Raw genomic sequence first — 15,775 nt, forward strand, 5'->3', positions numbered from 1 at the left:
CCAGGGGGCAAGGAGGGGTTTGCAGAAGAAAGCACACATACACCTTCCCCTAGTGGAATATCAGGCTGTTAGATGGTCAGTAAAGGACCCTGGCCTCTTCCTATCCCAGTTCAGAAACCAATGAAGAAGACGCAGCAATAAGAGGTTTGGAAATCAAAATACCAGCCTTGCTACAGAGAAGAAACTAGTTTGGAAGACATGGCTTAGACTGACGATCAAGATGGCTAGCTACTTCCACCTCTAAATCAGACACATATACCTCCCAGCCTCTGGCCCAGGGGGACAACTGCAGCTTCCACAGAGCTGTCCAACCAAGCACCATGCGGCCAGGTGCCAACGAGAAGATGGGTGCCTGTCAGCCTACTGACCCCAGAAAGTGTACCCAGAGGAGCCTGAGCACGCTCAACCCCGTCTGTTCTCCTAAATTCACCAATTCACACTTCCCTGGGAGAGGGAAAAAGGCTGGAAGTTTTTCTCCAGGGACGTCCCTCCAATGTGGAAACACAAAGCATGGGAATAAGGGCTCCAGCCTACATGGACATCCCAAACTCTGACTCTGGTCGAGCTAAGGGAGGAAATAGGTTTCGCTTGGAGCAGAATTTGAGTTTTGATATTTTACTGGACTGGGCTTTTTATGAGCAAAACAATAATCCTCTTTTTAAAATTTCTAACATAGGGAGGCTTCCCTGGTGGCGCAGTGGTTAAGAATCTGCCTGCCAATGCAAGGGACACGGGTGCGAGCCCTGGCCCGGGAAGATCCCACATGTCGCGGAGCAACTAAGCCCGTGTGCCACAACTTCTGAGCCTGTGCTCTACAGCCCACAAGCCACAACTACTGAGCCCACGTGCCACAACTACTGAAGCCTGTCGCCTAGAGCCCGTGCTCCACAACAAGAGAAGCCACGACAATGAGGAGCCCGAGCACCGCAACGACGAGTAGCCCCCGCTCAGTGCAACTAGAGAAAGCCTGCGCGCAGCAACGAAGACCCAACACAGCCAAAAATAAATAAATAAATAAATGTATAAAAATAAAAAAAAATTCTAAGATAGGAGAAACCTATAAAATCTATCTGAGAATCACAGATAAGAGTTTCTAGGGAGAGTCATGAGAAAAAATAATGCTTCTCTCCACTTGCACCCTACCAATTCCTGCATGTCCAATAAACGGGACATGGAAGACTCTGAGGTTTTTGGCATGGACACCTGGGCATATGATAGTGTCATTTCTAAAGTAGAGAAGAAGGTTTGGGGAAAACTTTCAACTTAGATTAGGGACATGTTAAGACAGAGATGCCCATTAGACATTCAAGTGGATAGGCTGAGTAGACAGGCTGGTATTCGGGAGAGAAGACAGAACTAGAGAGAGGAACTTGGGAGTTGCCTGTTTTCAGGTGATGTTTGAAAACATCAGATTGGATGAAATCAGCTAGGGCGTGAGTGTTCCAAAGAGAAGAATTTCCAGGATCAGTCCTAGGGCAACAACCATTTCCAACCTAGAGGAGGAGGAGTGGCCAGAGAGAGGAGAAAAACTAGGGGAATGTGGAGTCAGGGAAGCCAGGTGAAGGCATGGTGATCTGTGTGGAGACTTTAAAGGGATTGTAAAATGAGGTCTGAGAATTGGCAACTAGATGTGGCAAGACAATTGACTGGTGACTGACAAGAGCAATCTCAGGAGATGTGAGAAGGAAAGCCCAGTAGTAGTTAAAAAGGGTGGGGGGGAGCTTCCCTGGTGGCACAATGGTTGAGAGTCCGCCTGCCGATGCAGGGGACACGGGTTCGTGCCCTGGCCTGGGAAGATCCCACATGCCGCGGAGCAGCTGGGCCCGTGAGCCATGGCCGCTGAGCCTGTGCGTCCGGAGCCTGTGCACCGCAACGGGAGAGGCCAGAACAGTGAGAGGCCCGCGTAATGCAAGAAAAAAAAAAAAAAAAGGGTGTGGGGGGATTTCCAGTTCAACATGTCAGACTGAGCACAGGCATTGACTTCCATTTCCCACCTAAACCCTACTTACATAAAGCAATAAAAGAGATAAAAATGCATAGTAGTGAAAGAATGGGAGAGGAAGCACCAGTAAACGATGGAGGTCAACAGAACTGGAGAGGCCAGGAATGTAAGGAGGAGTACTCACTGCCTTAGCAAGCCAGAGGAAGCTGCAACCCATTGTCGGGGTGAAGCCATTGAGGAAAAAGACCATTCTTGCCCATGAGCCCCAGGAAGGTGCAGAAGTTAGAACTGGTGTCACGTGTGAACAGGAAGCAGTCTGACAACAGACCCCTTCCCCTACCTGGACAGAAGCCTGCAGCAGTGGAGTCAGAGCAGGTGTGAACTCAGGCACAAGGCATAGCTGAGGGCCACTGAAAGCAGGGTGTTGAGTGAAAGTCTCCACTGTTGTGGCAGTTCCACTTCTCCCGCTCAGCCATACAGCTCCGGGCAATAGGAGGATTTCTCTGGAGCAAATGGCCCTCCCCCAAAAGACCTCCGAACATTGGCAGCTGGGACCCAGTGGAAAGGCAGAGAAGCCTATCAGCTGGCAGGCTGTATCTGTTGGCACAAAGCTTCCAGCAAACTCCTCAGAGCCCGATCATCAACATGAGCCAAACATTTGAGGAAAACCTCTACCACGAAAGCAACGAAAAAGGAAATTTTTTTTTTTTTTTTTTTTTTTGGCTGCGTTGGGTCTTCATTGCTGCGTGCGGGCTTTCTCTAGTTGAGGCGAGCGGGGGCTACTCTTCGTTGTGGTGCAGGGGCTTCTCATTGCGGTGGCTTCTCTTGTTGCAGAGCACGGGCTCTAGGCGCGCGGGCTTCAGTAGTTGCAGCATGTGGGCTCAGTAGTTGTGGCACATGGGCTTAGTTGCTCCGAGGCATGTGGGATCTTCCTGGACCAGGGATCGAACCCGTGTCCCCTGCATTGGCAGGCAGATTCTTAACCACTGCACCACCAGGGCAGTCCCCAAAAAGGAAATTTTGAGAAATGGAGATGATTGAAAGTCGTAGAAGAGGACTTTGACAAAAACATGTCCTCACAGAGATAGATGGTTCTTGTTTCATGAGTGCAACATCCTGACATACTCTTTCCCTCCCTTATTGTTTTCTGTGCTTATCACCAGTTAGCATACCAAATGTTTTGCATAATTATCTTGTTTATTGTCTATCTCCCCACTAAAATATAAGCTCTGTGAGGGCTGAAATTTGTTTCCTTTGTTGCTATATCCCCAGCTCCTGGAATAATGCCTGGCATATAGTAAACATTCCAAAAGTATATACTGAATAAATGAATGAATTAACAGGAGTCATCTCTAATAAGAAACATTAAGAAAAAGACTCTCAGAAATTAAAAATATGGCAGCAGTTTAAGATTTTTTAAACTTTTTTTTTGAAGTATAGTTGGTGTGCAATATTATATGTTACAGGTGTACAATATAGTGATTCACAATATGGTAGCAGTTTTAAAATCACTAGAACAGGGAGATAGAGAGATTTTAGAATAGTAGGATAGAAAGGTAAAGATATACAAAAATTGAAAAGAAAATGCGCAGTGGTTGGGAGTCCGCCTGCCAGTTCAGGGGACACGGGTTCGTGCTCCGGTCCGGGAAGATCCCACATGTCATGGAGCGGCTGGGCCCGTGAGCCATGGCCGCTGAGCCTGCATGTCCGGAGCCTGTGCTCCGCAATGGGAGAGGCCACAACAGTGAGAGGCCCGCGTACTGCAAAAAAACAAAAAACAAAAACAAAAAAAAATAGGTGGTCAAACATCTGAATATTAGGAGTTCCAAAGGGAAACAGTGGAGGAGAAAAATGTATTAAATAATTTCCAACAATTCCCAGAATTGGGAAAAGTCTTCTGGATTGAAAAAGCATGGGAGAATATTTTCTAAAGATGCTGCAAAATCTCCCATCTCACATGCTCTTTTACAATGTGGTCTTACCACTCATCCCCACTGAGAAATAGGACCTATGTCCCGTCCCTTGAATCTATAACCAGATGCTTGTAACCAATACAATGCACTGGAAGTGATCCTGCACAGATTCCAAAGCTGGGCTTGCATTTCGCTCACTGGGGCACTTGCGCTTGGAGCCCTGAGATGCCATGTGAGAAGTCCTATCTGAGGCCACCTTGCTGTGAGGAAGCCAAGCCACATAATGAGGTCACATGTAGCTACTCAGGTCGAAAGCCCCAGCTGAGCCCCTAGCCAACAGTGCGACATCACCTGCCCGCTATGTAAGTGAGCTGTCTCAGACATCCAGCCACAGTCAAGACTTCAGATAACCACAGTCCCAATACCTGCATTCAATACCTGACTGCAACTGCATGAGAGATCCCAAGAGAAAGCTGCCCAGCCTATCCTTAAAGCTGCCCAGCCTATCTTTCCCAAATTTAAGCTATGGTTGGGGTAGTTTGTTACATACCAAAAACTACTGGAAAAAAGCACTACAACGTGCCAAGCACAATAAATTCGGCAGGGAATAGGGGAGGCAAACCAATACGTCAAACATGTTGAGAAATTTGAGACCACCAGGGATAAAGATGATCTTAAAAAAAAACCTCCCAGTAACAAAAAACAAAAACACAGAGGAATAATTTCCAATGTAAAATTCCACTTCCATTCAAACGATGAATCTAATATAAGGGTAGAAATAAAGACCTTTTAGATATGCAAGCTCGGAAGGCTCTAAAAGATGAGCTCCATCAAAATGAGAAAGCAGACCACAGAAGAGGAGGATATATGACTCAGAATCCAGGAAACGTCCAAGGTGGCACAAAGACGGGGGGTTTCCCAGTGGTTCATTTCCAAAAGAAAATGGAGCTAGCATGTTACCTGAGGCACCTGAGTGTTGGGAGGAGCTTTACACTTAGCGAGGAGAGGTTTGGGTGAAGCAGTGCTAGCAACACAGAAAACCAAGCAAGTGAAAAAGCAAGACAGTTGACTCCAGGTACAACTGAAAGTTGTACCTAAAGGAAATGTAATCATAAACCAATACAGGGCTCGACCGCAAACGGTGTTAATATAGTCATACTGAACTCTGAATGCAGATTTCAGCTAACATCTTAAATCGTTTTGGGAGACTAGCAGGAGAGGAAATGTAGTAGCATGTGTGGGTGATACACGTTGCAGAGAGGATAGTATAAGAGAGCTAACTCATTTTCTATTGTAGGAAATCAACAGATGTCTAAAATCGAGATTAAGAAATAGCATTACTTGAGTCTTTACTGATAAACATGAAGTTAATCACTGAAGAAATCCCTAAGAGTTGATTAGTGTTTGTTCTGGCAGATGCAGGGTTTGGCTGGTAGATTTGGTGGTGGTAGGATGAGCAAGTTCTGTTCCTAGTGCTTCTTTTTTCTCCGTGAAATAAGAAGCAGGTCGTCATCTAGGAATGTTGTAGGTTTGAAGAGAATAAGATATGAAATAGTTTTCTCAGGGAGTCTAGGGGATGTGGGATACAGTAGGGAGATGCTGAGTGCCAATTTAAGACTGATGGTCATACTCAGCATCAAGTCTATTAATACCTCTTTCTGGATGTGGCTCAAATGTATCCCTTCTCTCCACACCAACTGCTAGCAGACTCAGGATTATACCCTTCTTCTTTCACCTGGACAGCTGCAGCATCCTCCTTTCGAGATCCATTGCTTGTCTTGCTGTTGTTCCCCATATGCAGTTTTTGAAACAAAATGTGACCAAATCACTTCTCTGCCTAACATCCTCCAACAGCTGACTCCCATAGCACTCACAGTAAAGCAGCAAGGGTCTCGGCGGTCTGGCCTATCCCCTCACTTGGCAGTCCTACCAAACTGGCACCTCCAGGTTTTCATCACATCCTCTCGGGTGTACCCCTGCACTCCTCTCCAAGAATTCTGCTCTGTCCTCCGCCCAATCCCCTTGTCTCCCACTGCTTCCAATCCAGGCACATACCCCATGCCTCAGAGAGCTATGTACATATACAGTTGGCTGAGTACATCCGTCGGCTCTCTGAGGTGTGAGCTGGGCAGGCCTGGTGGGCAGGGTCCCTGCACCTTATGCATCCCTGCACTACTGATTCTGGCACATCAGGGACTGCAACTGTTGCTAAGACAATGAATGACCACCGTTACACACTGCAACGTAAGAGTACGTGTTGGTGGACAACAGTCAGTAAGAGTATCAAAGACATTACACGGAAGAAAACAGCCTTTCATTCTGAAAACTGACGAAGACCTCATTAGATATTCCAGTGGTTTATTTGGATGATTAATAATCACATTCCAACATGCATCAAGCATCTGAGAATAACATGATTTTGAGTAAAAGAACATCTTCTAAACCCTCTCTCAGGTCCAGCAGCTTAAATGTCCACCATGTCCAGTAGTGCAGAGAGATGGAGCTCAGAGGCAACGTCCTCTTCCCTTGAACTCCGGATCAGCCTTTCTAGGTGCTTTAGCCGTTCGGTCAGAGATGTGCCTGTTGCCTCTGACATCTGCAGTTGCTCCCCTGTCCTGTCGTTCTATTTGAACAAAAAAAGAAACTAAAAATAGTTTTGGGATATCCACAAGCCAAGATATATTTTCTTTAAAGGCACTAGATCTGACTCATGTTAGAAACCTCTTCTGGGGCCTGCTAGGCTCAACAAACCCCTCTCTTGGCATCTATCACACATCCTTCCAGCCCCTTCCAGCACATACACATACAGCTGGCATCATCTGCCATGGAATGTTTCCTCTTCTGATTCATTATTTATATTTTTTAATTTCCTTTTCTGGCCGTGCCACAGGGCATGTGAGATCTTAGTTCCCCTACCAGGGATCAAACCCACACCCCCTGCATTGGAAGCGCAGTCTTAACCACTGGACCACCAGGGAAGTCCCTCCACTTCCGATTCTACCATGAACCACTTCTAGTCGTTTTTGTAAGATATCGTTGTCCAGAGCTACGAACTACGCCATCATATGTATTGTAATTGCTGAACCAGACTCTCATCTTTGGATGTTTAGTTTCCACTTTCATGTACTATAATTAATGCTACAGTGAACAAAAATATATTAACTTTTGTCAGTCATTTCTTTAGGGCAGAATTGTTTTTTTTTTTTTTTTTTTTTTTTTGTGGTATGCGGGCCTCTCACTGTTGTGGCCTCTCCCGTTGCGGAGCACAGGCTCCGGATGCGCAGGCTCAGCAGCCATGGCTCACGGGCCCAGCCGCTCCGCGGCATATGGGATCCTCCCAGACCGGGGCACGAACCCGTATCCCCTGCATCGGCAGGCGGACTCTCAACCACTGCGCCACCAGGGAGGCCCAGGGCAGAATTGTTAAAGTCAAAGGGTACAAATATTTTTAAGGTATCCGTCAAACTAATAATTGGAAATAGTATGTCATCTTAATTTGTTTTTCTCCGCAATTGAAGGGCTTCCTAAAAGCCAATCCAGGAACATACATTTTGCCTGTCCAGCATTATACATATAAACTCTGCTTTTGTGTCTTTTATCACTGAAGGAAGAATGGTGAGGTAGAAAGATCTTGAGCTTCGGAGCCAGTTGGGTCTGGCTTTAAAAAGCAGCTTTGCCACTGACCAGCTGAACGCTCTTGGGTGAGGCCCTTGACTTCTGTGAGCATACCCTCCTCATTCATTAATTTTCCTCATGGAAAATTAATACCAGAAGGGAGGTCCGGGTGATGCCAAAGCTTGGACGGTATGTGCTCCATAAACCGAACCACTGTTGTCACCTTTGTGATTCTCCTCAGAACTTTACTGCATGTCAGCATAACATGGTTATGGGTTTTGTTCAGTTCTTAAGCATGTTTCAATTCCATTCTTCATTCATTTCATAAGCAGAAACTCAGAATTAGTCGGGCCACTATAATACTGACAGATTAAGTTTAAGAAAAGATCTAATTCAAGCTAATAATTTATTGGTCATCATGACATCATACGATGACTCGAGACATTACTTTTTTCCCAGTCATTCTCTCAGTTGTTAAGTCTAATATAAATGCCAAATATACTCTCTTCTCACCTGAAGGCTAGTAGTTGTAGATGTTTTCATCACAGGTTTGATAGTCTGAGGCAGAGACACCAGAGTCTGAGGAAGGTAGAGTGGAAGGGAAGTTGAATCTGTGAATGCTCCTGAGTCCTCTGACAACCACCACTGAAGTTGATCTTCAAACCTGAAACATGTGAGCATTAGGAAGCAAAAATTTAACTATCTCTCACTTTTCTCCTATATATGCTTTAAATGTTTTAAAGCTTTGCTTTTTACTAAGGGTGGAACTAAGTTATGACATCAACTAAGAAGCAGAAAAGCACCGTTTAAAAAAATTTAGTATCTTCTCTTTAACTTATAAACCTGATTTATATTTAATGAAAAGGGTGGCATTTATCCAAAACAACTGGTTTTTAACAGTACTTGTACTTCTCTCACTTGGTTTATCTTCTCTGGCTTATTTTGCTATTATGTGTCTATAATTAATTTGTATCTCTTTGGATTATCGAAAATGTATGGATTGCTGCTTTAGTTTAAAATTAACCCAAAATAACATCGCACTGACACCTAACATACTCCAGAGCTGTCCTCTCCATATACTTGCTTTTTAAAGAAAAATAATCTGATCCAAACTGCTTAAATGATACAGCCCTAGGAAAATCTACCTTTAGAAATCATGACACATTCATTCACTCTCCCAACACATATTTATCAAGCCTCCACCAAATGCTAGGCATCATTCTGGGTACCGGGGACACAGCACTGAGACAGAACAGACAAGGCCCAGCTGGAGGCAGCTGACACTCTAGTGAGGTGAGACAGACAAAGGAGACATCTGAAGACGAGGAAAACAAGGCAGAGACATGGAGACAGGGAGGACTGGTGAGATGGGTAAGGAGGCCCTCACTGAGTAGATGTGAGCAGAGGCCAGAAGTGAGCACAAGGTGGGCCAAGGGGATGTTAGAGGGTGGCTGCGAGTCCCAGGCAAAAGGAACGGCTAACACCAACGCCTGCCTGTGCACTGCCTAGCATGATGCAGCAAGGAGCAGAGGTCAGAAAGGAAATGAGAGGTGGATCGCACAGGGCCTTGCCCCCTTGTGAGGGTTCTGCCTTTGATTTGGTGAAGAGGAAGCCACTGGAAGGTTGTGAGCAAAGGAGAAACATGACCTCTGCCTCACACTTGAAAGGCTCGCACCAGGTCTGCTGAGACTAGACTACAGACCACCGCCAAAATGGTCCAATTCTGAACATATTTTGAACAGAGCCAGTAGGATTTGTGGGTGGACTGGATGCAGAGGGATGATTCCAAGGCATCTGGCCCGGGGAGCTGGAAGGATGGCGCCGCCATCGACTGAGAAGACCACTGCAGGAGGGGCCGGCTGGGAGAAATCGGCAACTGGATTTGGGATGTTAGCTTTGAGATGGCTGTCAGGCATCCAATAGATGTCTAACGAAGAATTCAAGGAAGAACTACAGTATTCAAATCTGGAGTTCAAATCTCAAGGTTTGAGATATAATTTGGAGTTGTCAGAATATTGACGCTACTTAAAAAATCCATTAAACTGGATGAAATCAGTGGGGAGTAGGTGCAGATAACACAGAGAGAAGGTCTGGAGAGTGAGCCTGGGCAGGTCGGCAGGAGCAGGGAGGGAACATGTGCGGCTGCTGGGGCCTGGGGTTCATGGTCAGGTCAGCCGTGTGCAGGCTGCAGTACCCTGACCACAGCAGACACCCTGGGGCAGGGATGGGCTGCAGAAGACTGGGAAAGAGGGCTGCAGAAGTGAGAATCACACTGTTTTGCGGGGAGTTCACTGTTAAGGGAGCAGAAACATGGCGGTGGTGACTAGAGAAGGAAATGGGGCCAAGACAGGGAGGAGTGGCAGCCTGTTTTCACGTTTGTATGCTGACGGGCGAGTGAAGGACTCTCACTGGACTAGTGTCCTTGAGTGGGTGGGAGACGAGTGCAGCCAAGGGGAGGGGCTGCCCTTGCCTACAGGCTGGACACGGAGGCTGCCGGAGAGGACGGGGCAGGGGAGGCACGAGGACGACAGTGGAAGCCCCCTTCTTCCTCAGTAAAACCATGAACGCGGGTGGTGGGAGAGGCAGAGGAAGCGCTGCTCCATCCAGCTCCTGCACAGCCGCAGCGTGGGAATGCCCCAATGCCCAGGCTGGCCAGACGGGCAGAGCGCATGCCAGCCATGTGCCACAGAGGCTTAGTTAGCCAGCTACACTCACTCCCCACTAGGAGACTGAGGACTTTCAGTGATAAACAATCAACGAAACTAATTTCAAATAATAAAACAGTCGAAGGCACCCCATCGAGGGCACCGACTCTGTCCTCTAAGAGCTGACCTGCCTTCTTTTTTCAACAGCTTTGTCCCTGGGGTCCTTGCTAACCCGGCTGAAGCGGCCTAAAGGACAAAACGAACCCCGGAAACGGGCTTCACCTCTTGCTCTCCTCTTTCTCCAGCAGCAGGCTGCTGGACAGACACTGGGCCAGGAGCTCCTGGGGAGAGGCTCTGTGCATCAGGTCCTCGGTGCCGGGAATCCGCCCCTCTCGGCCGCGCTCCACACCTCTCTTCCTTTTGCGGTGCCCGTGAAGTAACGGAGTGGGAAGCTTCTTTGCAGAAGGGTGAAAAGACCTTATCCCCAAACTGTAAGTACACGTTTTGAAATGCTTACGGTCAGGAAAGAGAGGGAGAAAGGGTTCCTCTGGCATCAGGCAGAGTGGGGTGCTCTGGGGTCAGGCACAGGTGCAGAGGAAGGGCGGCCTCTGCCTTGCAGCAGCTTCCCCTCTCCTGGGCAGCAGGGCTCCCGAAGCTTCTCTACTCTGAGTTCTGCTTCCCCTTCCAGGGTCATCAGCAGTCTCTGTTTTTCCCTAATACTGGCAAGGTTCTTATTTTTCATGTAGCTCCTGAATCCATCTGGATTTGTTGTTGTTGTTGTTGTTGTGATGCGAGGCCTGCGGGATCCTAGTTTTCCGACCAGGGATTGAACCCGGGCCCTGGGCAGTGAAAGCGCCAAGTCCTAACCACTGGCCCGCCAGGAAATTCCCCTGGAAGTAGTGTTTACAGCAGCGGGAGACGAGGGTCTAATGCTTTTTCTAAATAGAGGCCAAAGTCTGTCCTCTCTGCACTGACTTCCCTCATCTGGTGTGGTACTTTTATCACAGGTTTCTGTTCTTGCACTTTCTATTCTGATCCATTTGTCTACTGTAACTTTATTATATGTTTCGAGATCAGGCTGAGCAGACCTTCCTTGTTATTCTTATTCAAAATTTTCTCAGCAATTGCTACACATTTCCTCATCCTAATGAATTCTAGAATTAACCAGGCGGTTAATTAACCAGGCGGTCTTGTCAAGACCAGGCGGAAACACCCTTTTGGGCTTTTGATTAGAAATGCCCTGACTTTATAGTTTGAGAACTGACATCTTTACAGCATTGCGTCCTCCAGTGAGCAAAGCCTAGCCTGCCCCTCATTTATTCAAGGTTTTCTTTGCACCTTCAGGGCTCTGAGAATCCCCTTCACAGGGGTTTAGCACCTCTCCTGGTCAGTGTGTGTCCATATGTTCTAGATTTGTTGCTGCTGTGAATGAGAATTTCTGTACGTTGTAGGTTGATCTGTCTGGTCACCTTGCTGAATGCTGAACAGTTCTAAGGGTGTGACTGTCGATGATCCTGAACTGACAATTTTACTGTCTGGAAATAATTGGTCCTCCTCTCTTGATATTTATGCCCTAAACGGGGCAGGGTCTCCGGGACAACAGTGAACAGCAGTGATGTCAGGGCAGCTCAAGGCTGGTTCTAACTTCAGTGTTTCTGATGTTTTACTAAGAAGCATGGGGGGTTTTTTAGTAGTTTTATGGTAGATAGCCCTATCAAGCTAAATAACTTTTTTACCCAAGTTTCATAAGAAATTTTATCAGGAATGGGTATAAATTTTTTTCTTGGAGAGAGGGAGAAGGAATGGGTATAAATTTTAAGGAAAACTTCTCAACACCTAGTGAAATGATCGCTTATTTTTCTGTTATGACAGCTAATTACACAAATAGATTTCTACCGTTGATATTGTATAGCACAGTATAAAGCGGGCCTGTGAGTTTTTTATGTACTGCAAAACTGCATGTGCTAACATTTTACTTAGTATTTTTGAACCAGGTTTGTAAGTGAGATCAGACAACAGCTTTCTTTTGTCTGCACTCTCCTGGTTATGTTACGACTTCAGGGTCAGGTTTGTCCAATAAATGAAATGAGATGCTTGTTTCCCTCTGCTCTACAACAGTTTCTACTACATGGGAATGATCTGTTCCTCCAGTATCTGTCGGAATCTCCCCACAATGGGCTGGATTTCATGTACAGGATGTGAATTGCTGCTGTATACTCTGTTAGAGAACACAGTTCACTCTCTTGGTTGAGGGATGACGGAAACGCACACTGAACACAGATCTCACCGGCTCTGACTCAACTGTAGCTCCTTCTGCGTCTGCATTCTGGCTTGTTCCCACGACAAAGGAACGTTGTAGTTTTTCAAATGGTTTTTTAAAAAATACACACATATCTGACCATCTTTAGTCAGTGCCTCTGAGAAAACGATACAAAAATAAGAAGAGAAAAGAACATCAAAAGAGCAAAAGAACATCAAAAGACCACTTGATGTCTGCTTAAATTCACTGACTTAAGGACTAGCCCTTCCGATTAAAGGTGCACAATTATGTGACTCCCATGCTTGAGCTAAATATGCTCCAAGTGTCCATGGGTCATTCAAGGTCCAGAGAGGCTCACGTCCAGACCTGCATGGCCAGTGTGACTACTCAGAGAAGTCTCTCTAAAGCCAGCCTTGGGGGCCCATTTCAGGGAGATGAGTGCAGGCTCTCCTGGAACCTTCTCAGCTCTTCCCAATGTTTGTAAGTCACCTGGAGGTCACTGGCTTGGAGAGGTAGCCCTAAGGAGAGGAAGGGTGGGGACCCGCAGGAAGGGAACAACCGTCAAGTAAACATCTTCCTTTGCTGAAACTGGACCAGGAAAGTCTCCTGAGGAGCCGGCCCACGGCACCAAGCACTAACTACCTGGTGTGACGGGAAGCCTGGGGGGTGTCCAGTCCCTCAGCCTGTGGTTGATGCACAAGGCGATGATGTCATCCCACGGGATCTCGGCAACTGAGGGCTGCGCCCCCCGGCCTGGGGAGGGGCTCCCACTCTTCCACCTGCGGTGCGTGCTGCGGAGCAGGCTCTCCACCTGGGACCGCAGGACAGGCTGCGTCTGGAGAGAGCTGGGGATCTGGGAGGCGTACTGGATAACCATGGAGCACACAGGGAGCCAGGGAGCTGGAGAGAAAGCACCGCATGAGTCACAGGGCTTGGTGCAAATCTACATGCCATGTTCTTCACTCTGTAGTTTCCTAGGAAAAGGCAACTCTGTAGCTGAGAAGTCTGCCTTCAACTCTGAATACAAGAGAACCACAGCTGTTAAAGAAAGAACATCTCCCTCCCCATGTCCAGGTAAGGGATGCAGCCACCCAGGTCAGAATTCACAACAAAGGGTCCATCCTAGAGGCTTTGACTGCACAGGCCTGCAGATGCGTGCAGGAGTCCGTATTTGACCAAGCACTCAGGGAGGTCTGGTCCCAGAGGCACGGGCTTCTCTTGGGGAGCCCCGACCTAGCTCACGGCAGAGGATTTGCGCAGTGCAGTTTGTTTCCCATTGGGTTCCTTCAGTAGCAAATGTCTGTTAGACGTACTGGAGACTGCACCTCAAAATTCAGAATGATGCCTGAGGCCTCTGTTCCACATGGTCTACAAAAGAACGGCCCTGCTAAGGCCACGTGCTGCGCCACGTGAGCACAAGCAGCCTTGTTCCCTCCTGACATCATCAGCAAGGGAAGGGGCAGCCTCCTCACAGCACAGGGACCCACAAAGTCTGCGTGAGAACAGCCCGAAAGCCTCACTCGGGCACAGCCGGAGCCACAGGCGCTTCTTTGACAAAGAAGCAACACTGGTGTTAAAGCGGCACTGAGTGCCGTGGCCCCAGCAGAGCCAGCAGCGCGGGGACAGGACTGCACAGTCCCCACGCCTTTTGCTCCCAAATGCCATGGCACAGGCAGGATGGGACCTGCTGGTAACAGAGGAATCCCAGGCCTTGGGTGCAGCACTCTTCCTGACACCTTCCTCCCGGGACTGAACAGACAGCCACAGACCACTCAGATGGTGGGGAAGGGCCAACAGGGCTCACTCCACAGAACCCCAGCTCGTCCTGACTCCTGAATCCAAAGGCGAGTGCGGACGGGTGCGGCGTGGGGCCGGGGTGCCCAGTGGAGGAGGACCACCTCACACCGGCGCCCAACACCTGCCAGGGTGTCTCTACAACAAGAAGGAGACGGGGAACTCGGCCGCACCACATGCTTCCCAGCCAGTACCCCTCGGCACGAGCACGCACCTCCCGGGGGCGGAAGGTCCATCTGTGGGAGCTGGAAGCCAAGGACAGCCTGCCTCAGCCAGGCCAGGTGCTCCGGGGTGTTCCAGTGAAGGTGAGGAAGCAGCCGGCTGCCCCCTGCCTCGGCAAACTCCGGGACAGGCCAGGACAGGTTGCAGAGCTGCTCGGAGGACACCACGGAGGCCAGGAAGCTCAGCACGCTGTTGAACAGTTCGATGACGGCGCTTGGCTCCTGTGGGGCCAGGCCGCCCAGCCTCCGCTCTCTTCTGTCGTGGAAAAACCGGCTGCTAAACTCCCGGCTAACCCCGTCTTCCACGTACTGAATGAGGGTCTGGCAACAAAGGTCAAGGGCACAGGGGCAGTGGGAGACCAGCCACTGCACAGCCTGCGTAACCTGAGAAGCAAAGACAGTGGGGAGAGATCTGGTTCAACAATTCCGCTGTTTTTCAGGAAGAGATTCCTGAAGGCGCCCCCCCCACCCAGCTGCCACAGCAGGTGCCACCGGAGCAGCAGCCTCTCAACCACACCAGCAAGGGGAGCAGAAGCTCTCACTGCAGTTGAGTTTGGTCTCCCAGGGCCCTGGAGACCCACACAACAGGGACCCCGAGAAGGGCTCCCGTGCCCCTCGGCCCCGAGGAGCGTGGCCTGAAGGATCGCCCCGGAAGGGCTGGAGGCCCAAGGGAAACCAGCCCTGCACATCCTCTTCACCTCACACAGAAAAGGAAGCCACGTCTTCCCGTTCTTAGAAGGACTAACAGCTTCACTACATGCCTGGATGCTTTCACATCCTGTAGTTATCTTTCTTCCTGTATTTATTACTTTTATTTTAATCCCTGGCACTTCTTTCCCTAGATGTAATTGTCTGCACAGACTTCCTTTTTTTAAGGAAACTTCTGATAACATTATTTCTTCATATTCCAAGGACAACCACTTACAAAAATAATTATACATCTGACCCTCAGATACAAGACATGAACTGTCATATTTTAAATCCATAACAACAAAACCTCTAAGAAAATTTACACGAACAATTTAATTTATTGCCGATAGCAGGACTGTGGGCAAATTTTATCTTTTATTTTGATTTCTGCTTATATTTTTAGAAAGTTTCCTGTCAAAACATAAAATTAAAGATGCATGCAGTAATATACACTAAATTCAAGATAGAGTGAAAGGGAAAAAACTGAAATATCTTGTTGGACCTTTAAAAATGATGAAACCTTACCTTAGTCGTGCCTTGTAAATCACTAATGGAATCAGGGATCTCAATAACGGTATAATCTGAAATCAGCTTAGCTGAAACCAAATCCTGTAGCATCAGACCTTTAAGACAAACAGATGTAGGTCACCTGTCTCCTGGTAGAGGTGTGCAGGCGACCAAAGGCATCTCACTGC

General features: G+C 48.0%; 1 protein-coding gene across 1 annotated transcript in view; it reads right to left on the reverse strand.

The window, feature by feature from the left end:
- Nucleotides 1–6,196: 6,196 nt before the first annotated feature.
- The window catches only part of MCM3AP (minichromosome maintenance complex component 3 associated protein), a gene marked incomplete at its 5' end in the record, with an annotated part of 40,723 nt that continues 31,144 nt past the window's right edge, over nt 6,197–15,775 (reverse strand). Inside the window, 7 exons of the mRNA XM_079704673.1 lie at nt 6,197–6,478; nt 7,984–8,134; nt 10,398–10,604; nt 12,403–12,532; nt 13,018–13,275; nt 14,384–14,774; nt 15,606–15,703. Of these exons, the coding sequence (XP_079560799.1) occupies nt 6,320–6,478; nt 7,984–8,134; nt 10,398–10,604; nt 12,403–12,532; nt 13,018–13,275; nt 14,384–14,774; nt 15,606–15,703 (1,394 nt within the window). The 3' untranslated portion in view covers nt 6,197–6,319. The remainder of the gene's footprint in view (nt 6,479–7,983; nt 8,135–10,397; nt 10,605–12,402; nt 12,533–13,017; nt 13,276–14,383; nt 14,775–15,605; nt 15,704–15,775) is intronic.

The sequence above is a fragment of the Hyperoodon ampullatus genome (assembly GCF_949752795.1).
Source record: "Hyperoodon ampullatus genome assembly, chromosome: 5".
Classification (NCBI taxonomy): domain Eukaryota; kingdom Metazoa; phylum Chordata; class Mammalia; order Artiodactyla; family Ziphiidae; genus Hyperoodon; species Hyperoodon ampullatus.